The following is a 27,253-nucleotide window of genomic DNA, read 5'->3' as shown; positions in this document are numbered from 1 at the left end:
GAAAGATAAAATTTGTATTTGGAGAGGTTTCCTGTATTATGAAGTGAAAAAAAAAATCCAGCTGGAAAAAAGGATTGTCTACACAGATGCATCAGATATTCCCTGAATTTAGGGGCGCCTGGGTGGCTCAGTCGTTAAACATCTGCCTTCCGCTCAGGTCATGATCCCAGGGTCCTGGGATCGAGCCCCGCATTGGGCTCCCTGCTCGATGGGAAGCCTGCTTCTCCCTCTCCGTCTCCCCCTGCTTGTGTTCCCTCTCTCGCTGTGTCTCTGTCAAATAAATAAATAAATAAATAAATAAAATCATTAAAAAAAAAGATATTCCCTGAATTTAATTATAAATTAAGCAACGAAGTTCAAAACCTGATAATTATATGTCCTATTCAGGAACCCACACATTTCATGGAACTCTATATTCTCTTTTCTAGTACTTATCACAACTCTAATTAAATAATTAACCGTGCAATTAATTTTTAAAATATCTATCTCTATATATATAAGCAATGCCAGAAAGTTTGGCTGATTTGCTACTGTACTGTCAGAACTAAACTGTGCTTTTCATAGTAAGTGAGCAAACAATTATTTGCTGAATAAATTAGCTGGTCAACTCTTGGTTCAAAAAACAACAATATGGGGTGCCTGGGTGGCTCAGTCAGTTAAGCATCTGACTTTTTTTTTTTTGTAAGATTTTATTTATTTATTTGACAGAGAGAGACAAAGTGAGAGAAGGAACACAAGCAGGGGGAGTGAGAGAGGGAGAAGCCGGCTTCCTGCCGAGCAGGGAGCCCAATGCGGGGCTCAATCCCAGGACCCTGGGACCATGACCTGAGCGGAAGGCAGATGCTTAACGACTGAGCCACCCAGGTGCCCCTCAGTCAGTTAAGCATCCGACTCTTGATTTTGGCTCAGGTCATGATCTCAGGGTCATGAGACTGAGCTCCACGTCAGGCTCCATGCTGGGCGTGGAGACTGCTTAGAATTCTCTCTCTCTCCCTTTCCCTCTGTCCCTCCCCCACCAAAAAAAGGAAAGAAAAAACAATATGAAAGTACAGTACAGGGAATACAGTCAATAATAATAACTTTGTATGGTGACAGATGATAACTACACTTATTGTAGTGAGCATTTCATAGTGCATAGAATTTTTGAATCATTATGTTGTACACCTGAAACTAATGTCAACTATGCTTTGATTAAATAACAACAACACCCCCTCTATTATATACTGTATGTTAAGCATAGGTAGTGGTAAGTAAATGTTGCAAAAATAACCTATAAAATCTATTTGTTTCAAAAATAAACAAAATTTTTAATAGTATGGAAATATGGTATATATCTATTGTCACATCTAAAGCACTTGAAAAAACTATTACACAAGGCAAGTAGTCCAGACTAGGATTCTGTACCACAAAATAAAATCATAGCAGAAAAAAATTAAGCAAAAAAATTGTATCTTACAACAACAACAGTAGCAACAAAGAGAGAAACAGACTCATAAATATGAGTGGTTGTCAAAGGTTGGGGGGAGAGGTGGGATGTGTGAAATAGGTAAAGGGGATTAAGCAGTACAAAACTCCCAGTTTTAAAATAAACAAGTCACAGGATGAAAAGCACAGCATAAGGAATACAGTCAATAATATCATAACACACTTTTATTGTGATGAGCATTTTGTAATGTATAGAATCACCGAAACACTATTGTACATCTGAAGCTAACTTAATATTATATGTCAACTGTACTTCAATTAAAAAGTTATATCTTGCTCTCAGCCTCAGCATATGACCCCAAAATATGTCTGTAATCCTCCGTACCACATGCTCCAAATAGCTATTTAAAAAAAAAAATCCAAGCAATATGGATGTACTATTTAAAGATCTACCACACTGAATTTTTTTTTTTTTAAATTGGTATATCCTTTTAAAATGATTTGTTCCCAACATCTTAAAAAATATATATATCCTATAAGGCAGAAGTTTGGTTCTGCTTATTTATATACTCAAACTGCAAGATTTTTTTTTAATGCTGAAGAAAATGTTAAGAAAACAATTACTTCCATTAAAGCGAACGCTCGTATACTTAAGCTGATAAGAAAAGATGACTACATATGAATGTAAAACATTTAATTTTAGACTAATGTCAAAATTAGTTTTGGAAGAAAATTTCTGTCCGGATTTATAGGCATATTGATGAACACTGTTAAAGAGTTTACAAAATATGTAAAATCATTACTCAATTTGAATTTTTAGAAAGACTTATGTAAACTTACCAATAATTACAAATTAAATGGCTTTTTCTTGAAATGTCACTGAAGTAGAGCTAAAGGTTTAGAATGCAGGAGGATATGTTAAACATTATCTTCCATATTTATAAAGACAAGCAAATGCACTAGGTAAATCAGGTGTGGGGTAATTCCTAATGCTGCTGAACACTTTTTCTAAAATAAATTATCTAGATTTTACAACTTCCACTGAGAAATTGGTTGTTTTTGGTTTATTAACCTTTACTTGTATGTTCATTTTAAGATTAGTTTTTATTCCTCGTATCAAATCCTTGGTGTTTTTTTTTTTTTTAAGATTTTATTTATTTAGAGAGAGCAAGCCAGTGAGCAAGCGCAAGCAGTGGGGAGGGGCAGAGAGAGAAGCAGACTCCCCGCTAACCAGGGAGCCCAACGTGGGGCTTGATCCCAGGACCCGGAGATCATGGTCTGAGCCGACGGCAGATGCTTAACTGAGCCACCCAGGTGCCCCAAACCCTTGGTTCTTAAAAGTATCACATAATTCTTTCATGTTTTCTTCTGGAATTATAGGAAAAGGAAGGAATGTCAGAAGAAATCTTTTCTAGCCTCCCTTTAAGTACTTCCTAGTACAAAGGTCCGGAGAACTTCAAAAGGCAGTCATTTCAGCACTCAGCAGCTTTAACTTAAAATTCTTGTTTATGCTTAATCCTAGCCAACAAACTGCGGGACAAACTGCTTATTCAGAATAACCCGAATAAGCAGTCATGTACACGGCAAAAAAACTTTTATTAAATACATCAAGCAAGACTCAAAGACAGTTACCAGGAAATATTGTCTAAAAATATATTCATGCCCCACCACACTCAAAAGGGTCAGAGTCAAACAAGCAACTACATGAAATATCATTGGATCATTTCTACTTCTGTGGGCTTCATGGAAAATGTAAAACAAATACAGGAAGTTTAATCTTAATGCTTGGTTTTATCTTATGGCTAGTTTAATATTTAATATTTACTGTAATACTACTAAATACTAAGTAGCAAATTTTATTTAGTGTACTAAATACTAAATTTGCTAATAAATTTACTAGATCATTTTTGAAAACCAACAATATCAGGTTCAAGCTATCAAGGTCAGCATAAAACGAAATCAATGACCTGTCAAACACAATCATTATTTGTGACTGCAGAAATGCTTTTTAGGGGTGCCTGGGTGGCTCAGTCAGTTGAGTGTCCAACTCTTGGTTTCGGTGCAGGTCATGATCTTGGGGTTGTGAGATCAAGCCCCAAGTCAGCTTCTACCTCAGTGCAGAATCTGCTTGAGATTCTTTCCCCTTCCTCTCCCTCACCCTCTGCTCCTCCCCCTACTTGTGTGCATGTGTTCTCTCTCAAAAATAATTTTTAAAAAAAGATTTTATTTATTTGAGAGAGACAGAGATAGCGAGAGAAAGCACAAGTGGGGAAAAGAGAGAGAAGTAGGCTCCGTGCTGAGCAGGGAGCCCGATGTGGGGCTTGATCCCGGGACCCCGAGATCATGACCTGAGCTGAAGGCAGACGCTTAACCGACTGAGCCGCCCGGGCACCCCTCTAAAATAATCTTTAAAGAAAAAAAAAAGGAAATGCCTTAAAGAACATCAATGATCAAAAGTAATTAAAAATAAAAATTTACCTTTTAAAAACTGCTGCTCAAAAGTTAAATATATTATTGTGAAATAAGTATGGCCTATCACTGTAACAACAGCATTAAAAATCATTAAAAATTATGGAACATTATACAAACAGAAGTCCATGAATCTGGAGTGATATGAGAGTCCATAGTGAGTGAGCATAAGAAATTAAACAGGAAAAAAGAGAAAGGTCTCTTTATAGAGGAACATTAGCTAGTATGGGTAGAAAAAATGAGAAAAAATGAAAATCACCATTTTGGAAACCCAGTCAGTGGATGCTAAAACCATTAGGTAAAAGATGAATAGAGGACAAGATATTTATTTGATACAAAAGTATTTCCCAATAGATTACTTAATAGTTGCATAGAAGAAACCTTATCTTTACAAGGCAGAGAGGCTGTGGTAACCAAACTCAGCATGGTAATCAAACTCAGTATTACTATAGTGGGAACAACTTATGTTATGTGCTTCCTGATTTAAAGCAAAATAAAATTCACAACATTATCCATCATCTAGATGTTAAAAATTTTTAACTGAATCTAATTTACAGGAAATATAACACCATGAAGAACAAACTCCAGAAAATGAGACTTGGCTCCATCTGTCAGAAGTCAAAGTCATCCCTGACATTAGTTACTGTTTCTTCTCTCTTTAGTCAGTCTAGACAGAGTTTATCAACTTTATTAATGATTTCAAAGAACCAGCATTTGTTTTCATGGATTTTCTCTATTTCTGTTTGTTTTGTTTTTTAGATTTTATTTATTTGACAGAGAGAGCACACGAGCACAAGCAGGGGGAGAGGGAGAGGGAGAAGCAGGCTCCCCCCTGAGCAGGGAGCCCGAAGCTGGGCTTGATCCCAGGACCCTGGTATCATGACCTGAGCCAAAGGCAGACCCTTAAATGACTGAGCCACCCAGGTGCCCCTCTATTTTTGTTTTGTACTGTTTTCAATTTCACTGATTTCTACTTTTTATTTCTTATTCCTTCTACCTGCTTTAGGTTGAATTTCCTCTTATATGTCTAGTTTCTTAACCTTAGAATATTGGTTTTAGACTTCTTTCTTTTCCTAATATAAGCATTCAATGCTATAAATTTTCCACTACATACTGCTTTAGGTGAATCCTACAAATTTTGATAATGTTGTGTCTTCATTTAATTCAATATATTCTAATTTCCTTTGAGATTTTTCTCTTTGATACATGGATAAAAATGCATTAATTTCCAAATATTTGGGGGATTTTTTTCAGATACCTATTATTAATTTCTAACTGAATGCTGTTAGAGTCAAAGAAGATACTTTGTATGATTTCGATTACTTTAAATTTGGTAACATTTTATGGCCCAAAATATGATCTTTGTAAGTGTTCTATGTGCACTTGAAAAGAATATGTATTCTGCTGTTACTAGGTAAAGTGTTGCATCAATGGCCAAGCAGGTCAAGTTGGTTGATAACATTGCACAGGTCTTCTACATCTATAATGATTTTCCAACTACTTGTTTCATTTGTTACTCAGACAGGGATGTATTGAAGATTCCAACCATAACTGTGGATTTGTCTATTTCACCTTCCAGTTCTATCAGTTCAGCTTCATACTCCTCTATTGTTAGCAGCACACACATTAAGAGACATATTCCTAAATACATACAATCCTAAATAAGATAGTTAGATCCTCTTTGTGAACTGACCCTATTACTATCATGATTTTCTCTATTCTAGGAACTATTCCTTGTTCTGAAATATACTTTATGTGATATTAATACAGATACTCCAGCCTTCTGCTTAGTGTTTGCATAGTGTATCTTTTTTCCATCTTTTTCCATTTTTTTCCTCAATTATAACTAGTATGTTGTATCCAGCAGTTACAGGCAGACCACCTTGACCCTTCAGTCCTGAAAATTCACTGTGAGGGAGTCACCCTCATTAGCTACTATGCTATCCAAATTTCTAACATTCATCTCAATGTGACCACAATTAAGACATGCCCAGCCCCAGCCCTGAGGAAGCTCCCATTCTTCTCAGGCTCTTAATACAAAACTAGCTCACTTGCTTCTGGTCCTACCCTGACCTTAACCAATGGGGTCCAGCACTGTGATGTAATATATTCTCCCTTATTCCCACCTTCTACTGCAATCAAACTAAATGTGTTATTTCCTTGAGCCTTATACATACCCTCATTCCTTCATTTCTGTAGTCTTTTTCTTTAAACAATTTATTGAGGCAAAATTCAAATAATCATTTTAAAGTGAACAATTAGGTGGCATTTAGGATATTCAAAATGTTGTGCTACTACCAATTCTACCTAGTTCTAAAACATTTCCCTCAGTCCAAGGAAAACCTCTTCCATGTTAAGCAGTTTCTCACCCCTTTCCCACCTCAACCTTCTGGCAAACACCAATCTGCTGTCTGTATGGATTTACCTATTCTGGATACTGCATATAAATAGAATCCTATAATATGTGATTTCTGTGTCTGGCTTCTTTCACTTAGCTTAAGGTTTTGGAGGTTCATCCATAGTAAAGCACGTGTGAGTATTTCAATCCTTTTTGCGGCTGAATAATACGTCATTGTATGCATATACCACAATTTGTTTATCCATTCTTCCACTGATAGACTTTTGGGCTATGTCCACTTTTTCGTGGATGATGTTGCTACAAACATGTGTACACATACTTGTTTGAATACCAGTTTTCCATTCTTTTGGGTACACACCTGGAAGATGAATTGCAGGTCATGTGGTAATTCTATGTTTAACTTTTTGAGGAGCCACTAATTTCCACAGCAGCTGACCATTTTATATTTCCACCAGCAGTGTACAATGGTTCCAATTTCTCTATCTCCTTGCCAACACTTGTTATTTTTTTTTATTATTATAGCTATCCTAGTGAGTGTGAATTGGTACCTCATCGTGATCTGCATTTCCCTAATGACTAATGATGCTGAGTGTCTTTTCATATACTTGTTGTCCATTTGTATATCCTCTTTGGAGAAATGTCTATTCAAGTCCTTCATTAAAAAAAAATTTTTGAGGCCAATTGACATACAATATATTAGTTTCAGGTATAAAATGTAAAGATTCAGTGTTTGTTTATATTGTGACATGATCACCACATTAAGTCTGGTTAACATGTCACCATAAGGTTACAAAATTTTTCTTGTGATGAGAACTTTTAAGATCTACTCTCTTATCTTTTAAATATGCAATACAGTAACTACAGTTGTCATGCTGTACATTAAATCCCCATGACTTATCTATAACTGGGAATTTGTACCTTTTGATTCCTCTTCATCTCATTTCACCTCCCCCTCCATATCTCTGGCAATCACCAATCTGTTCTCTAGGAGTTGTTTTTTTTTTTTAGATTTCACATATAAGTGAGATCATATGGTATTTGTCTTTCTCTGATTTATTTCAGTTAGTATAATGCTCTCGAGGTCCACCCATGTTGTTGCAAATGGCAAGATTTCATTCTTTCTTTGTGGCTGAGTAGTACTCCAGTGTGTGTGTGTGTGTGTGTGTGTGTGTGTGTGTGTGTGTGTGTGTGTGTGTGTGTGTACCCCCCCCCATCTTTATCCATTCATCATTAGACACTTTAGGTTGTTTCCATGTCTTGGTTACCGTAAAGAATGCAGCAATCCTTTGCACATTTTTAAATTGTGTTGTCTTTTTGTTGAGTTTGAAGAGTTCTCTTTATATATTCTGGATGCTAAACTCCTATCAAATATGTAATATGCAAATATTTTCTATCATTTTGTAAGTTGCCTTTTCATCTTCTAGATAATGCCCTCTGATGCCCAAAAGGTTTTAATTTTGATGAAGTCCAATTTACCTGTTTCTTTTTGTTGCCCATGCTTTTGGTGTGAAAGAACCCATATCCAAGAATCCATTGCCAAATCCAAGGTCATGAAGATATATCCATGTGTTCTAAGAATGCTATATGACTTTAAAACCATAAAACAGTTATTTTAAAACTATAAAATGTCTATTTAGATCCATTTTGAGTTAATTTTTGTATATGGTATGTGGTAAGGGTCCCAGTTCATTCTTTTTCATAAGGATATACAGTTTTCCCAGCACCATTTGTCAAAGAGATTATTCTTTCCTCATCGAATGGTCTTGGCACCCACATCAAAAATCAACTGGCCACAGATATATGGGTTTATTTCTGGACTCTCAAAATTTCTACTCCATTTATCTGTATGTCTATCTTCATGACAGTATCATATTGTTTTGATTACTCTAGCACTGTCATAAGTTTTCAAATTGGGGAAGCATGATTTCCTCAACTCTGTTCTTCTAGGATTGTTTTTAATATTTAGGGCCCCTTGCAATTCCATATAAATTTCAGAATCAGCTTTCCCGTTTTTGCAAAAGTTAAAATTTTGTAGATCATATTGGGTAGTGTTGATATATTAACAATATTAAGTCTTCCAATCCGTAAACATAGGCTGTCTTTCCATTTATTTATGCCTTCTTTAATTGCTTTCATCAACAGATGAATAAACAATGATTCACAGTTTTCAGTGCAAGTCTTTCACCTTCTTGGTTAAATTTATTCCTAGGTACCACAATGAAATATCATCTCCAATTTCTGGATGGCTATTGCTAAAAAACAAGAAATAAAACCCCCAAAAAACAGAAAATAACAAGAGTTGGTGAGGAAGTAAAGAAATTTATTAGAACCCTTGTACATTGCTGGTGGGAATGTAAAATGGTGCAGCCACTGTGGAAAACAGTTTAGTGATTCCTCAAAAAGTTAAACAGAATTACCATATGATCGAGCAACTCCACTTCTAGGTATATATGCCAAAGAATTAAAAACAGGGATTCAAACAGATCCTTGTATGTTAATGATCACAGCAGCATTATTCATAATAGCCAAAAGGCAGAAAACCAAAATGACCATCAATGGATGAACAGATAAACAAAATTGGTATAAACATAAAACACAGTATTGTTGAACTACCATAAAAACTAAATTATTATAAATGCTACAACAGGGATGAGCCTGAAGATATTACGCTAAGCGAAATAAGCCAGACACAAAAGGACAAATATTGTATGATTCCACTTATATGAGTTACCTAGAAGAGGCAAATTCATACGAGTGACAGAAAGTAGAATAGAGATTATCAGGGGAAGGAGAAAGGGGGAACTATTTTTTAATAGGTACAAAGCTTCTGTTTGGGATGATGAAAAAGTTCAAGAAATAAATGGTGGTTATTGTTCAGAGCATTGTCAATGTACTTAGTGTCATGCACTATGCATTTAAATGGTAAATTTATGTTGAATCTATTTTACCATAATTAAGAATAAAATTGCCAAAAAGAAAAAAAGTGAGTGAATATGCTAACTGAAAGAAGCCAGACACAAAAGCCTCATACCTTAATGATTCCATTTATATGAAATTCTAATAAAGGCAAAACTACAGTGACAGAAAGCAGAATGGTTGCTGGAAGTGGAGAGGTGAACTGCAAAGTGACATGATGAAAATTTTGGGGGTGATAGAAATACTCTGTATTTTGATTGTGGTGATGGTTATACAACTAGATACATTTGTTAAAACACATCAAACTATACACTTAAATTTGATGAATTTTATTGCATGTAAATTATACTTCAATAAAGTTCACTTAAATAGAGACTTGAGATGGTCTAGCCCTATGTAATCATTTTAGAGAAAAAAAACTGAATCCTTGAATATCAAAAGTCACACAATTAGCAAAACAGTCTGACTAGAATTCAGTCCCACAAATGAAATCCAAAGCTCTTTATATCATATAAAATGACACTACTGGCAATAGAGGGTGATGGTGGTAGATGATTATATTGGTAATTCAATACCTCCTCCTGGAATAGAGGTTTGAAACCTTTATTCTGAGTTCTGAAGAATTCATGTGGTTATATTGGAAGGCTGAAATCAAAACATGTAGCAACAGATGTTCACTTCCTACCACTCGTATGCTCACTACTCTGCAAAGCAACTACTCCAATTGTCAAAATTCCAATGAATAAGATTTTGTATCCTTGGACCTTAAACACATTCTGCCCTCTGAAGCAATATCAAAAAAGGCTATTCACTTTTCCATAAGATCACTTCTCAAATATTTGTAAATGACTATATCTATGATGTTCTCATAAAGTCTTCTTTAGTACAGTCTAAAAATATCCAGAGCTGCCACAGTCTTTCCTACACTGGCCATAATACAGTGGGTAAACAATTCAAACGAATTTTGGTTTTCAAACAAGAAACAAGACTACAAATTTTCTGCAAGCTACTTAGAATTAAATTGGATCATTATACTTCTAGGAAGACTACTTGGGGTGGGGGGAGGAGGGTAAACTGTATTGCATTATTGGCTAATTCCTGATTTCCTGCCCATTAAAATTTCTAGGTCTTTGTTACATAAAGCACCACTAAGACATCTCTCTGAATTTGAAAATTAAGGGCAAGGCTATAGATTTATTTCTGTAAAATAACCTTTTATTTTAGTTTCTTATTCTGAGTATACTTTAAAAATATTTTGGAATCTTTATTCATTATGCAACATATTAGCTACATTTCTGAAATATTTCATGTATAAAATTCTTAAACATACCTTGTATATAAGAGTTTAATAACATTAAAATACTTGGAAGCATAGGTTTAGGGGACAAAGACATCTCTGACATCTCTTTACTTCAACATGGATAAACTCTTGATATAGTTAATCATATATAAAACCACTTAAGTTTACTACTTTCATCTATATTTCTCTACCTTAACTAGAAAGATACCATGAGAGTGCCTAACAAATAACTTTTAAAATTTCACTTATGGCACAGTTTTTGTTTACTGCAGAAACAAAGTCAGCTTGTTTTGACTTATACATAGTAAATTCCCTTTTAAAGAGTAAAAGTTATTTTCTAATTGTTCACAAACCAGATGTTCTAGGAATCTTTAATGAAATATCATCAAACTCACTGGTTTTCTTTTCAGATATTCAACCATTATTACCTAAAGAGCTATGTTTTGCCCACCTCAAAGTCTTTAGTATCTCTTATTTTCTAAAATCCTTTAAAGACAATAATATTCCTGTATTTTACAAATTATTTTATTATCTAGAGATAGGCATTTTGAAGTTGGAAATTTAACCAAGGCTCTGTTACTTTCACCTGTTTTGTACATCACTGCTTTATATATTTGTTTTACATTTTATTCCAGTTTAGAAGAATGTCTGCCAAGTGAGGAAAAAATGTAAACAAAATCAAAGTAGAGATCTGCATTCTACTTGTTATATCTTAGCTCCACAATGTGAGTCTCTCTTGTCCTTGAAACAGCACAGATCCTTTTGTTATATTTTATTTTCAAAAGGTTCAGTTCATTCCCATTTTCCCATCCATTTTACTTTTTTCATTATACATGAACATTCTTATTTTTATGTCCTATTGGTCTCAATATTTGAAAAACTACACAAAAAAACTAATAATTCATGATTCTAATGGATTATTACTGTAGCTCATGCTAAATGCAAACATAATACTATCTTTCCCTATAACAAAATCACATTACACTGGTAACTCAGTTTAACCTAATTCCCAATAGGAATCCCCAATTCTGTTTCGTCTATTTTTTATGCTTTGATATTGACACTTCATACAAAGGCAGGACAAAATATTTGAGTTCCCAACGTTTTAGTATTCTTTTACTACCTTTCTATTCATTTTTTGTAATGATCTTCATTTACTTAATAGAAAAAAATAAATCTATTTTATGGTTTTTTCAATTGTCAATTTCTTCTTTTTGCTTTCAGTTTCTGATATCTGTAGCCAGCTTATGATGGTGTTTCTTAATTTTACTGAATAAAAGTAATGTCCAATTTGAAGTCATTCTATTTGCCTTCCTGACCTATATGGAGTTCTAGATTTAACATAACCTTTTCTGCCTACAGTTACAATCTAACTCCTGAGAACAGAAAACTGAAACAAGAAATAATATCTTTTTAAAAATAAACAGTTGGCTTTTCTTTTTAGCCCTCATATCCTTGATTAAGATTACACTAGTCTGAATTTGCCAATGGAAAATGGTGTCTAAGTTGCAAAAGATATCTGAGAACAGCTGTTTAGTAACTTGAATTAGTTAACATAGTTTTTTAAAAGTTTTGAAATTTCTCCCTTCTTGAAAAAAATGTAAGCATATATCTTAAACAATAATTTGACATCTTGATGTAGGAAGTTAAGGCTGTAGTTTTTCACAAGACATAAATCCCCACATTATCGAAACATTAGTGAGATAATTACATATATTCTCTATGTTGGATATAATATTTTATCTGCACAATTAACAAGAACTAGCTGGAGTTAAGACTCAAAAATTACCCATGGCAAAATACCAATATGAAACAGATTTCTAAAACCTAAAAAGCAGGTCTGACAAACATCACTTATTTTTTGTGACTTAAAATATAATGTAAGAAAAGAAAATATTACCTATTTCTAACAAAACTGTGTGGACAGAGAAAGAATGTTAGAATGAAGAGTCTTTAGACCACAGTAAGACCCCTAAGTATTACAGAACATAAAGCAGATTAAGAATTCAATTAAAGTAGAAAACAAAATTACTTAAAACAAGAGCACAGAAGTTGTGCTTTAAAAAAAAAAAAGTTTAAAGGGAAGGGGGATGAGAAAGGTGAGAAAAAACACTACCAGACTCCTTACCCATTGTTGTTGGTGCTGGAGCTTCCTGATGGTATTTTCAGCTTGCTCCAGTTTAGCACTGGCCTCATCACTCTGCTGTTTGATGGTGGCCAACTCCCGTTTTATGAGGTAGTTTTCCTCAGCCTCCTGGGCTCTTGTCACTTGTCCCTTAGGACATAATTTATGTGTGTGTAAAGCAATTTAGGATAGATTCAAGAAAGACTGCCTTTGTAAGGTTTAGTTATTTACTGTGACATGTTAAAAAAAAAAAAAAATCACCTCAGAGAACAGAACAGCCTAAGTAATTATTAACCAGCAGCTCATTATCGCTCCAGCAAATTTTGGGAAACTAAATTAAAAAATTTATCTGATAATCTTAAGAACAGTTCTTCGTTCAGTCGATAAAAATTCAATTCATGCAATATTACTGAGTTGTACATGCAGGACTAAAATTTTCAATGTATAGTAGTTAATTTCGCAGAATCCATTGATTGACATTTTGGAACAAATACTTTAAGGTTAGCTTTAAAACGTGCAAAAGATGTTTAATAAACCAAGATAACACACTGTTATCAAAAATTAAGTTTACACACATATATACCAGCCCAAAAAATTATTTCTAGGAAAATGCATGTAAAATTGCATGCGTTAAAATGTGAATTTCTAGGTTTAGGACTTTCCTTAGAAGTTAGAGAAAATGCTAAAAAAAACAAAAACAAAAACAAAAAAACTATACCTGTATCAATCTATCTGCCAAGGAAGCACTTTCCTACAAAAGGAAAAATTCAGATAGAAATTTAAGAGAGAGAAATAAAATAAAGGTGCATAAAATTAGGAATAAGAAGAAACAAAGCATACCCAAATTCCATCTACTTTTCATTGTAATTAAAATAGACATTTAGATTTGGTTTTATGGCTATTTACTGTGTTTGTTATTATTCTTAACCCTTATGAAAAATATATCAAAATAAGGATAGACTGCAGAAAATCACATGCTTCTAGAAGACCAAACACAAATTCCAAGAGGTTTTTCATCATTTGAGACAAGCAAATAGCTTCTTTTTAAAGCATTCTTTAAGTCTTCATGTTTGGAGTCAGCCATATTGTCAAACCACTTATAGGAAAGGGAGAAGGAATTTGAGTAAGCAATTCCACTTATAAAGTGTGACAGCAATTTGTACAACAGCAACTTCCAAAGAAGCAAAGCAAGGAAAATATGACAAATGAAATTAATGAGCTCAACATAATAAACTCTAGCAATAACTCAATAAGTAAATATTTTGGTTACAGAATTTAACTGATATATAAGTATTTATAGAATTCTAAGTGCTAAAGGACAGACCTAGGCTATGTAAGCCAGGAGAAAGGTACTTAATTTTCTAGAAGTAAAATCCAAACTTAACACTTTCCTACGGCACCTTTATCTTTCTGATGGTTCAGTGAAATAAAAATACTTTCTCTGTGAAAATATCTCATTCCAAAGATAAAAGACCACCTAAGACAGATATTATAAACTGAGTATTTAGTGGAAAAAAAATATGCAATTAGAACTTAAAAACTAAATTAAGCTCAACTCTTTTGCAGAGTCACGAAAAAGTAGAATTATCCTCAAAGCAACTCTAATAAGATGTAGGAAATACAGGAAAACTGTTTTTGACTTAATGTACCGGAAATTATTACACAACCAAAAGACATGAAATAAACATCTTATCCTTGTGTGTGGTGTGATGCTTTCAAACAAAAGACAAATATCCAAACTACCCATATCTTCACATTTTCTTTCTTGATTATTGATCTGTAGATTTTCAGGGAAGATTTTAAGATACTTGGCAACATCCTTTATTAACCTACTTACTCTCATCTTTTGTTTAAAAAAAAAAAAAGCCCTTCCAAACACCAAAAGACTTTGTGAATTCAGGTTTTTCTTTTAATAAACCAAAACTCTTAGACTATACTTTTATTACTCAATATATTCTTTTAGCATCGAACAAGACTACAAAAGACATTACATCAAAAGCACAGTATTAAAAATAATGCAAAACTTTCCAGATTTGCCCAGTTATTTTATATGAAACAGGAAGAAAGAGGTAATAAGTAGCATCAAAATAAGTCTGAGAACCAAATGTTTAAGTATAATTCCCCCGTGTTGAAAATCAACACCATGGTGAATTTTTATATAAGAAATCAGTCAGTCATTCTGACTAAACTTAAAGGAATCCTAGGCCTTAAAGGAATCACTGACACATTTAATATGTGGCTAGAAAGGGCAACATTTGAAAGTCATTTTTAAAATACTATACAGAATGAATTCTCAATTAGGTTACCTCTAAAGAATGTACTTTTTAGAGATTATATGTAAAGAAAACAAATGATATCAATGTTACTCTAGTAATAACCTTAATTAAAACTTTAACCTTAAATTTCAAGGACTCATAGTGATCAATTTTTATTAATGACAAGTTACTTAGTTAAGTAGTAAGCTAGGCAAGCTAAGCAGTTAATACCACAACTTTGGAGACATGATAGATTTCTTGAACCTTTAAATAAATAGAAAATACTGTGCATTCAACGGAAGCTTGCTTAAGTAGTTATTTACTTACTTTTTCTAATGTTTCAATGCGCTGTTTTAAAAGTCTATTTTCTGTGCGTAACCTCTGCAAAAAAAAAAGAAAAAGAAAAAGAAAGAAAAAAAAGAAACAACAAAAAAAGAGGTTTTGTTTGCAAGCATTCCTGAGGAAAAGATACCTAAATCATAGTCCTTAAAATGTACCACCTTTTATAAATAGGAAAGGTCTAAGGAATGGTTACATTATTGTCTGTCAAACTCTTATAGGTTCAGAGTAGGAAATACAGAGTAAAGGAAATGACATTTATCACTCTAGCTGTGAATGAATTTTAAATATAAGCTACAGTACATACAGAAATAACCCCTTTCTTTAAAGTACCAACCATGACTCATAATCAGTATTTTCTTATCTGTCTTAACATCCCCATTAGATAGGAAAGACTCTAACTCATTTACCTCCTACAAAGACTATCTACACAAATAGTATTCAAATGTTTATCAAAGAAACAAATAATAAATCTAAAAAATGCAGCTCATAGGATAAATACCAAATTGTCAGTTCAGAACTAGACCAGCCTTCATCTATGCCTTACATATGCAAAGCTGCAAAATTCCTCACATTCTGAAAATATAAAGATTGAGTTGTTTTCATCGAATTAATTATTTATGAGTTGTTTTGAACTTAAAAAAATGGAGGCACCTTGCTGACTCAGTCAGTAGAGTATCTGACTCCATTTCAGGGTCGTCAGTTCAAGCTCCACATTGGGCATGGAGCCCTACTCAAAAAAAGATTAAAAACTTAAAAAAAAATACCAAACTTAAAAAAAATGAACAGCTCTGATTACTAGCATTTTCCTATAGTTCAAAAAGCAAAACCAGATTTGGGGTGCCTGGGTAGCACAGTTGGTTAAGAGACTGAATCTTGGTTTTGGCTCAGGGCCTGATCTCAGGGTCCTGAGATGAAGCACTGTGTTGGGTTCCGCACTCAGCACAGAGTCTGCTTAAGACTCTCTTCTCCCTCTGCCTCTCCCCACCTCCCGCATACACACTCTCTCTCTAATAAAATAAATCTTTAAATTACAAAAATAAAAACAAAAAAGTAAAACCAGATTTAAAAAAAAATCTTCACCTAACCATTCAATACCTGACTCCCCAAATCCTATCAAATTACTATTAAGTATTAAAACTAAAACACTCTACATAAAAAAATCATCTTTCTGTATATTCCATCCACAAATTTTCATATGAAACCTGATATAAGTTATCCCTTCATCTTAGAATCCTTCAACTTACTTCTTCATTTTGCCATCATTAGAATTTCAAATTCCCCTTACCTTTTATACAAATTTACCCCAGAACTTAATCCAGCCTTATTCCAACCCTACCATCCTCTAAATTCCTGCTTTTAAAAATGTGTTCCTCAGAAATTTCTATTAATTCAATCTATCATTTTTCCAGTAAAGACTAAAATATAGTTTATATAACATATAAAGTCTCAGACCAAGGAAATAAAGATTCTATGAATTATTATATCTTAAGTGAACCACAAATCGGAACAAATAAATCTTAGAGTTATTAGATAGATTTGCAAATTAGATTTTCTTATTCTATTCATTTAGAATTATTTAAATGATTTGAAATCGATATTACTCTATGTGTGATTTCAGACTACAAAAAAGCTTGAATTCGGGAAGAAAATGTTTCTCATTTCTTGGCCATTCGTATTATGTGTAGCACAGTGGTCTAGACAAATAAGCAATTATTAAATGCTTTTAAAATCTGCAAATCCAAAGAAACAAATGTGACTCTCAAAATGTTCTCAACATATTTCATCAAAAAAAAAATAAAATTTTTTTTATCCTAAAAGACTTATTAGAAAGTTCAACCAGACAATTGAGGGAATATAGTTAATGTTACAATAGAAATGATGCTAAAATATTATAAAATTTAGAACTAAAAACATTTACCTGGGTTTCCCTCTCCATCCCCTTTAAATCTTCTAAAAGTTTGCTATAAATAAAAATTGAAATTGATTTCTTCCCCAAACATCTACCCAAATGTCTGAATACCACTTTTTAAATAAACAAATTCTTCATTTATGTGACAACTATTTCATTATAAATTGATAAATATAATAGACTTTATCAGTTATTAAGGGCTATTTCAGGATTACCTATTAAATTTCAAGTGTTTCTGTCTTTTTATTGGATTAGCACCACAGTATTTTGGTAATTATAGCTTTGTAATCCCCTTTAATGTCTGGTGGAGCTAATTTCCCCCATCCTTATATTGTTTTGTTTATCCTCCCCAAACCCTAAGTACTAGTATACTAAATTAGTTGAGAGAGTGGGTTTTGGAGTTAGGTAGGTTTAGGTTCAAATCCTCACTTCAAAATTAACACCTGTGCATGTTACTCAATATCTTAGATTATTCATTTCCTCATCTAGAAAATTAGAGTAATAAAACCTACAATGATATGGGAAAAATTAATGAGACAGCATAATACCAAAAACTTGATTAATGATAAGCATTGCTCATAATATTCTTGAAGTCAGGCATGAATACTATTTTATAATTTTTGTCTTTTGTTTACAACCATTCTTTAGATTTTTTTAATGCTCTGCAAAATCACAAGGAATTAAATGACTGGATTTGTTAATGTGTATTTGATGGGGGAAATAGTAACTTTATTTAACATAGAGTTCTTTTCGTCTCTCCCCTTTTTTCATCCTTTAAATGCCTTTATGCAAAGTTTTTCAGTGATAATTTGTTAGGTTCTATCCTATTTTTCATTTAGGTGATTCCTAGATGCTTTTATTCTTATTTTAAGTGGAATTTCTTTTTCTAAGATATTTTTGAAATGTTTATTGCTGATATATAGGAAAATTAATGACTAAAATCTATCACTTGATTGAATTCTCATTAATTTTTGAGTACCTGTCTTTTTAATTACATTTGCCAGAGTGAATGAAGAGTGTTTTCTAAACTTTAAAAGTGAAAACCATAAAGAGAAAGACAGATACATACACTTAAAAAAAAAGAGGGAGAGACTTTTGACCTATCAAATTAGAAAAGAGAAAAAAAAAATTAGAAAAGAGAATACGAGATGAAGAGTGACAGCAAAAATGAAATACCTAATGTAGGCAAGGTGTTAGTGGAATGGAAACTCGCTGCCAAAAAGAACATACCCTGGAAATACTCTTTAGGAAATTTACTTAGTGCATATCAAAAGTCTGAAAAATACTAATATCCTATAATTCAATAATTCTACTCTTTACAACTGGCTAAGAAAATATAAGGTGCTAAAAACTTTATATACAAACATGCTAACTATATGTGCTATTTTTAATCATGAAAAATGATTAGGGGTGCCTGGGTGGCTCAGTCATTAAGCGTCTGCCTTCGGCTCAGGTCATGATCCCAGGGTCCTGGGATAGAGCCCCACATCAGGCTCCCTGCTCCACAGGAAGCCTGCTTCTCCCACTCCCGCTGCTTGTCCTCCCTCTCTCACTGTGTCTCTCTCTGTTAAATAAATAAAATCTTTAAAAAATAAAAAAAAAGGAAGAAAAATGATTAAAAACCCTAAATATCCCCAAATGGGGGAATTTCAGTTTCTAACAACTCACTTTATTCTTGCCATTTTATTCTTACTCATTTTATGAAATAACCCAAACTCAATAATCTTCCTCATTGGGATAATCCATTGATCTTATCAACTTTTCATTGTCCCTCACTCTGATGCGCTCTCGTCCCTCTTTACAAAATTTAATTTCCAAACATTATAAACGTTCCCTTGCTTTTATCCTCCCCTCTGCCCTTTCTCCCTTAGGAGTTAGCATACTTGCCTGGTAAAACCACTACTCTGGGTTAACATACTGACAACTCTGGGTCTGCACCTATGTTAGTAAATATGACTGAAAAAAAATAAATTAATAAAGTTTGTTTAAATTAACAATCACTAAATTCAGTTGGACTACTAATGCACCCTAACAGCAATAATGTATTTCCTTAGGCCATTCCTTCTCTCACCCTCTCAGATCCCTATTTCATACTTGCTCCTCTTTCTTTAAACCAGGAACCCTTCAAATGATAATCTTGTTTCCAATTTCACTGAAAGAACTGAAGCATTAAGAACAAAACTTTGCAAGCTCCCACAACCATCCTACCTCTTACCTACATTTTTTCCCATATATTTTAGATTCTCTCTTGTTCTTATGGATTAACTATCCATGCTAGGAGATCAAATCTCCCACCATGTGCTAAATCCTAAACCGTGCTGACACTAGCAATTACCCCCTGCCATTCACACATCATCAGTTTTTCCTACTTGGTTATCACCATTAAAACGTGGTTATTTCGGGGCGCCTGGGTGGCTCAGTCGTTAAGCGTCTGCCTTCAGCTCGGGTCATGATCCCAGGGTCCTGGGATCGAGCCCCGCATCGGGCTCCCTGCTCCGCGGGAAGCCTGCTTCTCCCTCTCCCACTCCCCCTGCTTGTATTCCCTCTCTCGCTGTGTCTCTCTCTGTCAAATAAATAAATAAAATATTAAAAAAAAAAAAAAAAAATTAAAAAAAAAAAAAAAAAAAAAAAAAAAAAAAAAACGTGGTTATTTCTTCCATCTTAATAAAAAGTAAAGAAAAACCAAAATCCCCTCAACATCATGATCCTCTCTCTAAGCTATTGTCCCATTTCTCTCTTCTTTATAGCAAATTCCCTGAAAGATATCTATACTCCCTATCTCCAATTTTTTCTAGTTCATTCAAGTTTACTTCTCTGCTCTTTTCCAGCTTATCTCCATGCTGACAAATTCATTATTTCTCCATCCTCATCTCACAAGAACACTCTTTAGCACTGACACAGTAAAATCCTTCTCTTTCTGAAACTCTCTTTTCTCTTGGCTTTAGGACACTTATACTTCCCTAGTGTTCTCTTGCTTTGTTCTCATCTTCTAAATGTTGGCTTATGATCTGGCTCAATTCTTGAACTCTCTTCTCTCATCTACACTTATTCCCCAGGTAATCTCATCCACTCTAAAGGCTTTTACTATCATCATTCTGCCAATAACTGCAAAATTTATATTTGAGCCTGCCCTCTCTTAAATTCAACTCTGAATATTCAAGGCCCTACGTGAACATCTCCTAGGGATCTGATACTTAAAATACCTCCAACTAGGCTCCTGATATTCCTCCCCAAACCAGGTCCTCCTGCAGACTTCCCCATCTCAGGTACTGGGAACTCTATTTTTCTCCATACTAAAGCCAAAATGCTTAATTCCTATCCCTCTCATACCTCCACAATCAACTTGTCAGCTTTCTCTTTAAAATCTATTCAGAATCCAATCATTTCTTACCACCTCAGTCCAAGCCACCATCATCTGTTGCCTGCAGTACTTCATCAGCCTCTATTAGTCTTCCTGTCCCCTGCAATATACTCAACATACCTTCTCCTCCACTGAAAACCCAAATGGCTTTCCAGGTTCAAAGTCAAAGTCTTTACATGTTCAACAACACCCTACCCCTGTCACTTTCCTCATCATGTATACTGTCCCATCCACATGGTTTCCTTACTATTTCTCCCTGGGCACACTCCTGACTGGATTCTGCTCTCCTTCCAGATATCTATGTATCTAGCTCTTTCACTTCCTTCAGGTATTTATTCAAAAGTAATCTAGTCAAGTTCTCTAAATTTTCAATCCAAACACTACCATTTTACTCTCCCTTCCCTGATGTGTTCTTTTCTCTGTTTAACACTTATCCTCATCAAAATATTATGTATTTTACTTTTCTGTTTATTATCTGACTCCCATACTAGAATGTAAGCTCGATGAGGGCAGAAATTGGTCTATTTCATAAACACATTTCAAGTGCCTAGAATAGTGTTTGGACATGTAGTAGGTTCTACAAATACCTGTTAAATGGATGACTTCTTGAATAAATTATGTTACTGTAACCCCCATTAGATATTATTATATAGCCATTAGTTTTTTAATGAAAGTTTGTGATGCCACAGAAAAACAGGCATCTGAATCCTTCTTACATCACAATGCATTAAGTCTCTTTTGGAAAACAGCACAGTGTATACACTTAAGAATATATATGGGTCTTAGAAAAACATAAATCAGATTTCAAATCCTTGACTTTCACCATTTTCTAGCAATGTGACCACTAGCATATTTTTTGAGCTTTCTGAAGCTCAAAAGGACAAGGATAAGAACCCTCCCATAAGGTTATGAGAAGAATAAAAGTATGTGATGCGTGTAAATGACCCTTCACATATTAAGTGTTAAATAAATGTGTCAACACTAACACTTCACACTGACTGTTAAATATAACTCCTGAATGACTCAGATAACATTTGTCATGTTTTCCTTTTTTATGCCAGGCAGTGAATACACAAGTGTTTTTATATTATTCTCTGTTTTTCAACATATCTGGAATACTTCATAATTTTTAAATTAAAAAAAAAAAGAACTTCTGGCTAAAAACCAGTCAGAATCTCTAACTTTTCCCATTTGCAGGGCTCAAATCTCTACATCCCAAAGCACGAAATTTAAATACGAATATTAGATAAGCAGCTCAAATGTCAGCCTTAAATAGAATGGGGGAATAAAGGTTTTTCTTTTCTAAAGATTTGTGAGGTAATCTAATATAAGCTAGAATTTTAATATTTCTTACCTCCTCCCCCTCAGGTGGAAGATCAATAGATTGGAAGAAGATACTGAGAAAGCTGTTTCTATTAATAAAAAATTTCACACAATAAAATATAAGATTCTCCATATGAAACAATTATTATCAAAAACTTCTGTAACACTTTCAGAAAAGGGGTGGAAAATACTTAGAAGTTACACCTTCTTCAGGGAGCTTCCAGATATAATTCTTAGACAAAAAGGTCCACAACCCAAAGGTCTTAGAATTTTAAGTAAAACAAAAGAAAGGAAACTTGATCAATGGCTGATTTTTTTACTTCCACATCAAAACATTAAATAATTTGATGATCATACCATTTGCTTGTATAAAAAACAGTTTAATATTATCTCTCTGAAGGCTTTTGAGGAGGACTAAGGCAAGAAAGCATTTGTTTAAGAGACTCATTCCCTTGTAAAAGGGACCTTGGGGAGAAGGAGAGAGAGTGTGACTAAGGAAGTGGTACTTCCCATTTTAGAGAAAGCCTCCAATAATACATGACTAATATCCATAAATGCCGTGGTCATCTGATTATGACTGAGATGAGTTGCCAGGTCCAAGTCAAAAATCAGACATACCCAAGCTTATATAAAGTAAAAAAAGGTGCAGTCCCACAAAAATGGTCATGGCTTTGTCCTTTTTGGTGGCAGGAGGAGTAAAGAAAGAAATGAAAATGGTTTGAGAGTAAGAAAAAACTATGTGGAAACAAAATTGTATAAAAGGAACAAACTAGGGGGCACCTGGGTGGCTCAGTCATTAAGCGTCTGCCTTCAGCTCAGGTCATGATCCCAGAGTCCTGGAATCGAGCCCCGCATCGGGCTCCCTGCTCAGCGGGAGGCCTGCTTCTCCCTCTCCCACTCCCCCTGCTTGTGTTCCCTCTCTCACTGTGTCTCTATCAAATAAATAAAATCTTTAAAAAAAAAAAGGAACAAACTACCTTGGAGATCAGCAGATTTTATTTACCCCCATGTGTTACTAACTTTTTGAACTTTCATTCCAACCCCACCCCCCCAGTGTCCTCTCTATAAACACTTTGTGCCATCTGTTTTCCCCTAAGACACATGGAGCTGGCATTCAAAAATATTCTGTGAGGTATATTAACTGTAAGTTTCCCCCAAAACTGAAGTTTGAGAAAAACTGCAAATACAAGCTAAATTGTGCTAAAGATCTTTCTGAAAAGGCCTCTTGGTATTCCTACTGTTGATTTAATTTTAGAAGAAACTTCTTTAAGAGCAAAGATTGTTCATAGAACTGTGATTTTTTTTTTTTTTCTTTGCAATAACATAGCATGGTGAAATGAACAGGATGGCTTCCCATCCTCAGATTCTTGATTTGCAGTTCCGAATATTCGTGGTATGCGATAACCCATACTCTCTCCCCACTCATCAGGTTGACGTACTTTTCCACTTTCAGTAGGTTGAAGTGGAGGGTATGATTTAATGTTACTCTTACTCATGGTACCTAAAAGAAAAGCAAATGGTAGAGCAGCAGTTGGGTGACAGAATTTTTAAAAAGGAGGGAAAAACATCCACAAGGGTCTTTTCTTTCTCCCTCTGAAAAATGTAGAAGTATCTATTTCCAATCAATAGGGAATACCGATAGAAATGAAAATAAAACATCTAGAAAAAGGAAACAGACGAGATAGAGGTCACACAGAAACAAAGGAGAGGTTGTCTCCGAGGAGGCTTTTGAGAAGGACCATGGCAAGAAAGAATACCAATTTCATAAAACTCATTCCCTTACTTGTAAAAAGGGCCCATGGATGTGAGTAGTGAAGAGGTACTTTACAGCAAAGGTGAATTAAAGACACGGCTAAATAATCATAAGTAAGGTGGTCATCTAACGTCTTGCCAGGTTCAAGTCAAAACTCAGACACATCCAAATGTAGAATTTAAAAAAAGGGGGGGAGTCACTCAAAACTTGTTTTATTTTTGTTTTTCTGTGGGTTTTTTTTTTTTTTTGGAAGGGGGAGAACATAGACAAAGAGATAAGAAACTGGATCAGCAAGTCACTGAGTTTCTTCACTAACTCCTGCTTCTACTCATTATCCCCATCCTGAAATATCATCATAAAACCTATAGAACTTTTCTTAATTCTGAACAATGCCAAAGATCATCAACTTAGGAACTTCTGGCCTACAGAGGGTACAAATAAGATTTTTAAGGTATACATAGGAATTTATATATCCCTTAAAATTGGCAATCTACCTGTTCCTGTGGAGAGTTCAAAAGTATAACCTTTGCTTAGAGATGAGAAAACTGAATTAGCCAAAGTTTCCTGCAGCTCTAAGGCAGCCATAATTAGTGCTGGTGCAATGATTTGCTCTATTTGGTACACCTCAGACTACACTGCTGTTAGTCTATGCACGTTACAGATTGACTTCTTTGCATTTTTAAAAATATGCTTAAATGAAGTGGTAATTATCTTCCCCATACAAGTATTTTCTCCTAATGACCCACCAACAAATCTAGAAACAGAGCTGTTCTCACACTAGAATGAAAACTACTTGTTGCATTATTCTGGTTTTTGAAATGTCTATTTTTAACTATTACCTAGTGGGATGGTAAATTTATCAGTAAGTAATAACAAACATCACTGCTAAATTTGTTACAGGAAATAGATATATCAACATAACCAAATGACTGACTTTAATAAATTTATGTTTGGCACTTTTAAAAGTTCTGAGATGCTTACTTTAATTTCAACTTGCTCTTCCATTTCTTTAGTTTTTATTGTAGTATATTCCTTTTCAAGCCTAAGAAGGAAAAAAAAAAAATTAAAGATATGTTTTTACTCAGAAGTAGTTATTAAATTATAAAACTTAAAACTACTTATTAACACAAAATAGAATTCCAGTAGATTCTCCCAACTTATAATTTGAGATACTTGATATCAGAAAAATCATCTGAATAGTTACATGGATACTTACCTAAAAAACTATTTCACAAATAACAAAAATGAGAACCACACAAAAATAAACTTTAGAAAGTGAAATATACAGGCATCAAAGAACTGAGTTTACAGATTCTATTTAGCCCTAAACTTATAAAAAGAACTATCTATCATTCTTCTTCAGATTAAAATACAATGGTAGTACTAAAAATTGTGTAAAATTTATAATGGGGGAAAAGGAACAACTCTTTTTTATTTTTAAAGATTTTATTTATTTATTTGGGAGAGTGAGAGAGAACAAGCAGGGGGAGCAGCATAGGGAGAGGGAGAAGCAGGCTCCCCGATGAGCAGGGAGCCCGACGTGGGGCTTGATCCCAGGACCCTGCGATCATGACCTGAGCTGAAGGCAGACACTTAACTGACTGAGCCATGCAGGCGCCCTGGAACAACTCTTTCTAACAAAATTTTTCCTAAACATAGAAAGAATGAGGCAAATATAAAAATCACCATTAAATAATAATAATAATAAATAAAAATAAAATAAATAAATTAAAAATCACCATTTGAATTCCCCCACAGGCAAGAAAAATCAATAGACACTAAAATTAGTGAGTAAAAACTATAAGCAGAGTCTTAAAGTATCTCTCTCAAAATATTTAGATATTACCAAGGGAAAAATAGTAAATTTGTACTACAGTATCCTGACAGCACCTGAGCCAACTGATCAAGGTTAACACCACCAATAATACATACTGACATCATGCACTGTTAAGATTTACTAAGAAGGGTACCTCACCTCCATGATATCCTTCCCAAGAATGTACATCCTCAGTCTAATCAAGAGAAATCATCAAACTCAAACCAGCAAACCCATTGACTGGCTCACTTCAGAAGTATCAAGGTCATAAAAGATAAAGACTGAAGAATTGTCACTAATTGTAGGAGAGTAAGAAATGACAAACAAATACAATGTACTATGTTTGTAACTCTACTGTAAGAGTAGAGATTATCTTTACAAAAATTTATAGGCCATATAAAAGTTACTCCCACCAAGTTATTTTCAGATCTTACTCTGGGCCAAAAATGTTAATAACAAGTTTAACTACTCCTAATACTAACAAACCTAGGCCCCCCCAAAACTTACAGCTGCCGTCAAAAATCAAATTCTCCCTCAAAGGAGAAAAACCTATTTTTTAGTATATATAAAATGTCATTTGACTCACAGTAAGTTTTTTTTTTACTGTGATACAATACACAGAGCAAAATTTACCATCTTAACCATTTTTGGTATACAGTTCAGTGGTATTAAATACATTTATAATGTTGTGCAGCCATCACCACCATCATGTCCACTGTTCTGTGCTTTTCATCTTATGAAACTGAAATTCTATACCCTTAAATAAGAAAACCCCATTCCTCTCAGCAGGTCCTGGCAACAACCATTTTACATTTTGTCTCTATAATTTTGACATATATATGGAATCACAAAGTATTTGTCCCATTGTGACTGGCTTATTTTACCTAGCATAAAGTCCCACAGGTTCATCTATATCACAACTATGTTGAGCATCTTTTTATGTGCTTATTGGTCATTTGTATTTCTTCTTTGGAGAAATGTCTATTCAAGTCCTTTGCCAATTTTTGAATCCAGTTGTGTTTCTTGCTGCTGAGTTTTAGGGGTTCTCAATACACTGCGGATATTAATCATTTATCCAATACATGCTTTGCAAGTATCTTCTTCCACTTTTGAGAGTGTCTTAGATGTGCAAAATTTTTAAATTTTCATGAAGTTCAATTTGTCTATTTTGTCTTTTGTTACTTGAGCCTTTGGTGTCAAATCCAAAAAGTCATTGTCAAATCCAATTCCAAGCTTTTGTCCAATGTTTTCATCTAAGAGTTTTACAGTTTTAGTTCTTACATTTAAATTTTTGATCCATTCTGACTTATATTTTGCATATGGTATTAAATAAGGGTCCAACCTTGTTTTTTTGCAGGTGGATATACAGTTTTCCCAGCATCATATGTTGAAAAGATAGACCTTTCCCTACAGAATGGTCTTAGCACCCTTGTCAAAAATCATTTGACCGTATATGTGAGGGCTTATTTCTTGGAGTGCTATTCTATTCCATTGGTCTAGATGTCCATTTTTATTCTAGTACCCTGTTTTGATTATGATAGCTTTGTAGTTAAGTTTGGAAATCAGGAAGTATGAGTCTTCCAGCTTTATAGTTCTTTTTTAAGATGGTTTTAGCTATTTGGGTCCTTTGAGTTTATTTATGAAGTTTAGGATGGAATTTTCTATTTCTGCAAAAAATATCACTGGTATTTTAAGAGAGACTTCAGTTAACTCTGTAGATCACATTGGGTAATACTGATGTGTTAACAATATTATATTGTCTTCCACTCAATGAACATAGAATATGCTTTTATTCATGTCTTCTCTAATATCTTTCAGAAATGTTCTGCAGTTTTCATTGTATACATCTTTCACTTCCTCAGTTAATTCTTACATATTTTATTCTTTTTGATGCTATTGT

At 34.0% G+C, this 27,253-nt stretch overlaps 1 protein-coding gene across 8 annotated transcripts in view; it reads right to left on the bottom strand.

The window, feature by feature from the left end:
- Positions 1–27,253, bottom strand: part of EVI5 (ecotropic viral integration site 5) — a 197,921-nt gene that overhangs the window by 90,683 nt on the left and 79,985 nt on the right. For 5 of the 8 annotated variants that reach the window (XM_078072757.1, XM_036103381.2, XM_036103382.2 and 2 more), the window contains 4 exons: positions 24,519–24,579; positions 15,177–15,230; positions 13,313–13,345; positions 12,598–12,744 (listed from right to left, as the gene is read on the bottom strand). In XM_078072757.1, coding sequence (XP_077928883.1) covers positions 12,598–12,744; positions 13,313–13,345; positions 15,177–15,230; positions 24,519–24,579 — 295 coding nt within the window. The remainder of the gene's footprint in view (positions 1–12,597; positions 12,745–13,312; positions 13,346–15,176; positions 15,231–24,518; positions 24,580–27,253) is intronic. The other 3 variants (XM_078072756.1, XM_078072758.1, XM_078072759.1) reach the window with 3 other exon arrangements.

This window comes from Halichoerus grypus, chromosome 5, assembly GCF_964656455.1.
Source record: "Halichoerus grypus chromosome 5, mHalGry1.hap1.1, whole genome shotgun sequence".
Lineage (NCBI taxonomy): Eukaryota > Metazoa > Chordata > Mammalia > Carnivora > Phocidae > Halichoerus > Halichoerus grypus.
This window is presented reverse-complemented; position numbering and strand designations above follow the sequence as displayed.